Source organism: Dendrobium catenatum, unplaced genomic scaffold (genome assembly GCF_001605985.2).
Source record: "Dendrobium catenatum unplaced genomic scaffold, ASM160598v2 fragScaff_scaffold_1322, whole genome shotgun sequence".
NCBI classification, from domain to species: Eukaryota; Viridiplantae; Streptophyta; class Magnoliopsida; order Asparagales; family Orchidaceae; genus Dendrobium; species Dendrobium catenatum.
This window is the reverse complement of record NW_021319784.1, coordinates 11,468-20,164: the sequence shown is the minus strand read 5'-3', so window position 1 is coordinate 20,164 and position 8,697 is coordinate 11,468. Positions and strand designations below refer to the sequence as shown.

Here is an 8,697-nt window from a genome sequence, read left to right as displayed (position 1 = left end):
TATAAAATATTTTATTAGCAATAAAATATTTTAATGATGTCATAATTAAGTGATCTTAGACTCGTTAGATTCTTCATGTCGAACCACTTGATTCTACTATATGCATGCCAAATTTGATGATCATTTGATCATCCAATTAATATTTTAAGTTTTGAATTATACATCAAGTGCTTGATTTAATCTCGTCTAAACTCACATTGGAGCACTTTTGATATTGTTGGATTCATCTTGTCAAGACATTCTGTTCGACTATAAATTGGTTGAAATCGAAGTTCACAAGATATTGATTTTAATTCCGAAAGTTTCTAATTTAATTTTTACTTTGAAAATCTTGTCGATCATGCAAATTTTTCATAAGAAAGCCAATATTAAAAATTTATTATATATTAAAATTTAATGAATTGCTTATTTATATTTGTTTGGAAGTTGGAACTAATAAAATTAATCTAAAAAATTCTCACAATTAATTAGTTTCACAACCAAATAGTCAAAATATCCTGCTGGTTACAGACATCATGGCATATCACTCAAATGAATCTCTGACTAATTTTTTTATTATTTTTTGTTGTCGCTTAAGCGACGCTCAAATCAACCATATATCGGATATCCTAAAGTATTTCTAATGAGCAGTTTTATTAAATCACGACACATATTAATATATTATCAAAACACATATTAAAAAAAAATAATTATATCTTCTCTCTCTCCTCTCTCTCCTCTCTTCTCCTTCTATATGAACTCCTTTACCACTTCATTCCAACAAACGGTGAATCCCAACCAGCTCCTCCCTCTACAAGTCTGCGCCTTCCACCGTGAGCTCGCGCATCAGAGGCCATGGCCTCGCACATCCTTCCCAATCTCCTTCTACTCCTCGCCTTGGCTGTCTCCCGGTCTGCCGCCGGTAGCGCCACCTCCCCTTATCTCCGCCCACCGCCCAGAGAAACTCTATCGACTCCCCTCGCCGACGACGCCGACGGCGCCACCCCCCAACAGGTAAAATTTAGGACATGTTCGGAAGGCTAAGGAAGATTGCAATATTTTACAAAATTATTGTGAATATTATAATTTTTGGTAGTGACAGCTCAACAAATTTGTGATGAAGTTTCTCATTAATAAAAAATTAAGTTTTTGAGTTAGTTACCTAAAACTTTGCTTTGAGTGTTTTATAGGTGCATATTTCAATGGTGGGTACGAACAAGATGAGAGTGATGTGGATAACGGAAGATGATGCGCTGGCGACGGTGGATTACGGGTTGCAGGAGGGAAAGTACGGCGAGTCGAGCACGGGATCTACATCCACTTACACCTTCTCCGCACTTTACACGTCGGGGAAAATCCATGAGGCGGTGATTGGGCCGTTGGACCCAGATTCTATCTATTATTACCGTTGCAGCGGCAATCCTGCCCGGGAGTTCTCCTTTAAGACTCCTCCAGCTAGTCTTCCTATCAAATTCGTTGTTATCGGTAATCTTACCCCCATTTTTTCGCTTTCTTAAAATTTTAAGATAATGATATCATGATCAAGTTCTTAGTTCTACATTTGTTATTTTTTATATTAATCTAATATGAATTTAATTGGTAAATTATTTTTAACTATCATTTTAAAATAAATTTAATAGATTTAATAATTATAGTAATTGAAAATTTTATCAATATATTTTAATTTGCAAATTTTTAATAAAAAATGGTATATACACACTCCTAAAAAATAAATTTAAACATATTGATTTTTATTAGATGAACTAATAAAATCTTTCTTTGATAAAATACTAAAATGTATGATCTTCAATAATTTATTCATGTAAAAAAATTTAATTTTAACTTTTATAAATATTTTATATTAAAATTTTGTATAGTAATACCTTGAAAACCTTTATTTGGGTAGTCTTCAATTATTCCTTATATATATATTTGTTTCAAAATAACTTGAAAATATTTAATTTATAATAATTAAAATTAGTCGTAATATTATGACTTAATTATTCTCAATTATTGAAAGTCCACATATGATGTTGACATCACGCATTGGTTGGTCATTTTCTTGGGAATATGTGCATTGATTGTTTGCCCGCTAATGCAAAATTTACCCCAAAAAAATAATCCTATTCTCCTATGTGCCTTCACTTATATAAGATATAAAGTGTAATTTGTCAAATTAAATCTGAGTTACTAAATCTCCTACGAGCGCAAGCCCTCGTAGTTAATTACATCGTAGGAAAATTAGAGATTTTCCTACGAAAACTCTCGATTAAAATAGCGATATGAATTTTATTTAGAATTCAAAGTTAAATATCAAAGGAAGTTAAGGTTTGAATTTCAAGGGGGATTGGTTCAAGATTGAACACTTATTTTCGGAGTCAAAGGAAGAGGAGTAGGGAATGTTTTGAGATTCTGAATTACTTCAGAAACATCCCAATCTATCCTAAGTGTTAGGCTTATATTTGATTGAAAGAAATTTATATATATATATATTTATTTAAACTTGAAAATTAGCTTACTAGTTAAAATTTTTAACTTGGAAACAGTTAAAAAACGTACCGAGCGAAGCCTTAATCTCTTGCTCTAAATATTAGTTTAGATGCTTATATACATTAAGGCATTTAAATATTGATTCTTATATAGAGAGATATATAGATGAGCAAACATGGTGAAGGCATGGTCATGGTCGATCAGCAAAATTTTCGATTAATGTTTCAACACATAAAAGATCTATCCCTTCTACTTTGATCGACTTTGTTGACCATCACATGCAGGTGATTTAGGCCAAACCGGTTGGACCAACTCTACACTAAACCACATCTCCCAGTCAAACTACGACATCCTCCTCCTCCCAGGCGACCTCTCATACGCCGATCTCAACCAGCCCTCCTGGGACTCCTACGCCCGTCTCGTCGAGCCACTTGCCAGTAGCCGGCCATGGATGGTCACCAAAGGCAACCATGAGATCGAAACCATACCTCTCATCGAATCCACCCCCTTCAAACCTTACAACGCCCGATATCATATGCCCTACAAGGAAAGCGCCTCCCCTTCAAACCTTTTTTACTCGTTTGACGCCGCCGGCGGTGCCGTACATGTCCTTATGCTCGGCTCCTACACTGACTTCGACGCCAGCTCCGATCAGTTCAAATGGTTGCAAGCTGATCTGGCCAAGCTCGACCGGTCCAAGACCAAGTGGTTGTTCACCCTAATACATGCTCCATGGTACAATTCCAATAAAGCACATCAAGGGGACGGCGAGGACATGAGGAAGGCTATGGAAGAGACTCTCTATGCCGCTCGCGTAGATGCCGTTTTCGCTGGTCATGTCCACGCCTACGAGCGCTTTGTAAGTGCTCTTTTCGCCAAACTTTTGTGGAAATAACAGACAGAACTTAAAGGTGTTTTTGAAGAAAAATTTTGTAATCTTTGGTGGTGCAGGTACCTGTGTATAATAGCAAAAAGAACCAATGTGGGCCGCTACACATCACAATAGGTGACGGGGGCAACAGGGAAGGGCTTGCGAACAAGTACATTGATCCACAACCGAGCATCTCTTTGTTCAAGGAGGCGAGCTTCGGACATGGGCAGTTGCATGTTGCGAATGGCACCCATGCACTGTGGAGCTGGCACCGAAATGATGATGATGAGGCTGTGGTGGTTGATAGCGTGTGGATTACCAGTCTTCTTTCCAATCCTGCTTGTCATAAAAAGAATTAAATGATGAAAAAAAATATACTGTTATTTGTATAAAATATATAGTTTTAAAACATTTTTCTTTTTCTTCTGCTTCATTTTTTTTCTTTTAAAAATCAAGATTTGACATAAAATGGGTGAGGGGTCATCCATGGATGTTGGAAAGATAACTTAGAGGTTGCAGGTGAAGAAAATCAAGGAGATAAAAATTATGATTAAAACAAATAATGAACCATGGGATCAAAGATTGTCTTGTAGTTTTACCTAAAATCTTCAATAGAATTGAAAAATTCTTAGACATAGGTTTGGTTTGGGACGGCTTTTTAACTGCTTCTTAAAACAGCTTTTTAAGTATAAAAATGTTAATTTTTGTATTAGAAAATCACTCTAAGAAACAATAAGAAAGCTGTCCCAAACAAAGCCTTAGGCTTCGTGCCTTAGGCTTCATTTGGGATAGCTCTAGATCATAACTTTTTTCTTAGATATTTTTATACTATAAAGTAACTTTACAAAACAGTAAAAATCATTTGAGACGAAACCTTAATTATTTTGGTCATGGTGGTATAAACACTTAAAAGTACCTAATGGAGTGAAAAAGCTCGGGTTTGCATCCAAGTGATGCCATTAATAACATGCCACCTGCAAATCAAGGCCTATGGTTTCTTCATAATAGTCTCAACACTTGAAAATTTTCCCATTAGGCATGAAGGCTTGGAATTACCTCATGGTGGTCCTATTTAAGAGCCGTGATAATAAATACATGGTTTTATACCAACTAATTGGGACGCAAAAGAGAATTCCCAATATAAGGCTAGGGACTCAGGTCTACTCAATGCAGACGGAAGCAATCAACTCATGCCCCCTTAGCAAGTCCATCGAGTAAATTGCAGGACATAAAATCATGCCCCTATCTTCATGCCTAGTCCAAATGTCTAGATCAGAAGTTACTAAAAATAATTGAATTTATTTTTAGATGAGTGCATAAGTGCGTTGCATGTTACAATTACAATAATAAAAAACTTTTATAAAAAAAATAACTATAATCAAAATGGCTATGGTATATGTGTTAGAGGGAAAAGCTCTTTCTTGCATCTTATTCATTAGAGGACCCAGCTATTATAAATAAAAAAAATCAATACAGCATTGCCTAGGCCTATAAATATGCATCTTTCCTAACATGTTGTTTTACCATTCTTGCCCCACGTTATAATATATCCATCAGCGAAGATAGAATAGCAAAAGGTTGATTTTCTATTCTCAATGGACTTCCACACCTAACATAATCAACATCTACCTTGAAATCTTTAAGTGATTTGTCTTTGATAATTTGTCTTTTTTCAAGACATTTCTGGCCATAATTCAAAACTCTTAGGCAGCCTCTTATTGTTTCTTCTTCAGATTTTACATATGCGGACTAATCACACCAATAATAAAGACATACTGGGTTTAGTAATGATTAGATAAGCTTGCCAACTAGACCCTTGTTGTGAGAGACTTTTTTATTTCTCCAAGATCTATTTTCTTAAAAAGGTCTATAGTGTTTTATCACAAGCAATCTAATAAACATACAATCAGAAGAATATTATGAACCCACTAATGTACCCACTATCATTGTCTTTTTTGTCTTTTTAAATATTAGTTCTACTTTGTAAATAACCAAAAAGAAAAAAAATTAATAAGCCCATAAACTTCTTTATAAGAAACTAAGCGTGCGGTCTCAAAAATTTTCAAATATATGATTTTAATTTAAAATATATTTAAAATACTCATAAAATTCAAATTCATCTAACCAAATAGAGTTATTCAAATTAGTTGTTGCCATATAACATTTATAATTAGAATATATAGTATTTATTCATACAATAATTTTTCATTATTGAGAATATTTTATTTTATTATATTTCCTCTATTGTTTTTTTTTTTTCTTTCCTTTATATATGTGCATTTGTATTAGTATGAAATCAATCAAGCAAATATTCTCCTTCTATGTTTTTTATTATTACAAGAAATAAGGGTCATTTTAAAGAAAAATTAGCAGGCCAAATTAAGCCATGTGGTTTCTTCTATATTATATTGGCAAACTCAGCACCTAAATATTTTTTGGTTGTATTGCTACCAATTTTAAACCCTGATCTTCGAGTTCTAAATGATGGAATTTTTTGCTTTATTTTTTCATAAGAAGATCAAAATCTATCCAAACCAACTTAATTTATCATTTGCAACAAAAAGGGAGCATGAAATCTTATATATATACATATTACATTAATTATATATTAATTATCAATCTATTATTTTTATATGTTGGTATATTTTAAGTAAAATTTAATCAAAATAAATCTTCAATTTTTTAAATTTATTTTAAGATAAATGTGATTTAATTCATAAATAATTGCTGAGTCTTCAAAAATCACATAATATTTCAAGCTTCTCTAATTTATTGATCCATACATTCTTCTAAAACCAATCAATTCTAATTTAAAGTAAAATGGTTGTAAAGTATTTGAAGATCTCTTCTCACAAAGTTTTCTTGTTAACTGTATCTTGCGACCTAGAAGAAACGAGATAATCTCAGGGTGGGACTATAGGGAGCGACCAAGAAGAAAGAGCTGGGAGGAAGAGTGTGGAGGTGTCAGATTATTCTCCTAAGAAGAACACTAAGAGGTTGAACTTGCTCGAGAGAGCTAAACCATGCAGCTTGCTGAAATAAAGAAGAAGCGTTAGAGTGAGAGCTTTTCTAGTGTTATATAAGAAAGCATCAGGAACCGGCTAAATTTCAGTATTGGAGTTCAATAAAAGATAGAACCAAATGAAAGTATTTCTACAACGAAGTAACACCACACCATTAAGAGAATTGTTCATAACAAAAGAATTTGCTCCATTAATGTCACAACTAATACTTGACAGATACAAAACTTGACTCTAATACTAAGCTCAATAAATCAATCATTCCCTCTTATCACCATTGCTAATATTAGTGTTCCTCATGCCTACAACATTAATTAGTGTAAAAAGTTTTGCACGCATAGGAAAAAGAACCATTCAATCAATTAATTTAATGTGATTCTTATCTTTCTTGCTTTCAAAATTAACAAGATTGTGAAAATCGGACCGTTTAACGAACCGGAAGAAGGAGAGGTTCACGATTCGACCAGTCGAACTGGGGTCGAATTGGATGACGTAATAAATAATAATATTATTAAATATTATAAAATGAATGAAAATTTTTTCTCTATACATTCACTCTACATTTGATTCTCATATCAAACTAAAAATAGAGATAATAAAGTCAAAAATTAATAATTATAGATTAAACTTAAAATCAAACTCATCAATTGAACTTAAACGACACATATTGGGGAGAAGTGCATACCTCAATTCGGCATAGTTTCCCACCTTTATGATGTAGAGATGAATTATCCAAAGAAAGCGCGTTCAAAACCTAGAATAAAATTAAGGTGATTTCAAATATTGAAGGCAAACACATTATTGTGTGATTAGATAGATAAAGGGTTAGCTTCTAACTCTAGTAGTTTATACACTCCATCCCTTACCAATGCAGGGGTAATTTTCCCAAATCTGTAGTTCCTAAAGGAAATTAATGGACAATCAGAATAACAATGTTATATATAATCAGAATAATATAATTTACCATTCTCTTTACTCACCAAATAGATAATACAAGATTGTGCTACGCAAGCCATCACAATTTTTAGCAATAAAACTTTTTCTTTTACGAAGAGATATTTTCTCATAAGAAATGTTCAATTACTTTCTTGTATCGAGAAAAATTAACTTGCATTAATATACTCGCTATTTTCATGTCACATAAAATAAAACTTCAAAAAACACGAAAGAAATAAAGTTTTTTTTGGTCTGATACCACTCCGATTTTCAGGTTTGAACCGACCGGTTAACCGGCCTGTTCTATTTCAACCGGTTGAATTAGCCGGTCTGGTCCGATTTTAATAGCATAGGAAATTATTGATCATTAATTTATAATATATTATATTTATTGAAAAAAAGCAAAAAAAATCATAATATATTTATCAAATCTCAAGCCATACACAATAGTAAAATATTATTCTTAGTCACATACAAGGAGAATTGAAAAGAAAAAATCACAACATTTTTACATGGAAAACCAACCCAACAAGCACAAGCAATATATTGTCATACATCAACAACAATGTCACTTAATTTAAAATACATATGATTTTTACATTCTTCAAGCACACAACATAACATGCTAATAGATAAATAACCAACATGTATATTTATATTTTATGTAAAATAGGACAGGCATTATTCTATTATCATAAATTATATATAGATGTATGTCATATTTGATGATCATCTTTGTATATATTTAAGCCTGTTCAATCTCAAGTGGAATTACCTCGGCTAAAGGCATCTGCAGGTCTCGATTCACCACCAATGACCGGCACACCGGACAAGTATGTTGTCGCCATAGCCATGGATCCACGCATGTCGCGTGAAATAAATGTCCACACTCTGGCAGAAGCCTCATTGCCTTATCCTCCCTCTCGTCCTCCTTATAGTCAACAAAACAAATATTGCAGCAAATGGCGTTGACCGCTCGCGGATCCCGACTCTTGGCTTCAGCGTAGGTGAGCGTAGGCCAGGTACTAAGCGTAGCATTGTCGATCTCAGTATCGGCATTGCGTTCAGGTTGAAGGGGAGGGGAAACAACAGAGTAATTCCACATTAAGTAGGCGATGTAGGTGATGGTAGCGATAAGAAAAATGATGAAAAAAAAAAGATGACGGTGAAGTAGATCATGGTGGAGAGGGCAGGAATACAGGAACTTAACCCTGGTAAAACAACACCAAATTTTCAGGAAAGAGAAAGGAAGAAGAAGAATTAGTAGAAGAAGAGATAGAAGATCAATATCTCTAATTCCTATCAATTAGAGATTGGATTGTACAAATCTCTAATTCCTATCAATATCTAGTTCAGAAAATAAGAAGAAAAACGGCATAATAAAAAAACTTTTATAGAGAG

General features: G+C 33.4%; 2 protein-coding genes across 2 annotated transcripts; one reads left to right on the top strand and one right to left on the bottom strand.

Annotated features, from left to right (window-relative positions):
* The first annotated feature begins 773 nt into the window (after positions 1–773).
* LOC110107234 (probable purple acid phosphatase 20) lies at positions 774–3,769 on the top strand. Its single transcript, XM_020837429.2, has 4 exons — positions 774–993; positions 1,170–1,464; positions 2,754–3,328; positions 3,421–3,769. Exons 1-4 carry the CDS (start codon positions 835–837, stop codon positions 3,697–3,699), a joined length of 1,308 nt encoding a protein of 435 aa, XP_020693088.1. The 5' UTR covers positions 774–834; the 3' UTR covers positions 3,700–3,769.
* Positions 3,770–6,904: 3,135 nt separating this feature from the next.
* LOC110107232 (RING-H2 finger protein ATL39-like) lies at positions 6,905–8,401 on the bottom strand. The gene is made up of 3 exons (XM_020837428.1): positions 8,072–8,401; positions 7,046–7,114; positions 6,905–6,940 (listed from the first exon to the last, which is right to left on the bottom strand). Exons 1-3 carry the CDS (start codon positions 8,399–8,401, stop codon positions 6,905–6,907), a joined length of 435 nt encoding a protein of 144 aa, XP_020693087.1.
* Between the last annotated feature and the right edge of the window lie 296 nt (positions 8,402–8,697).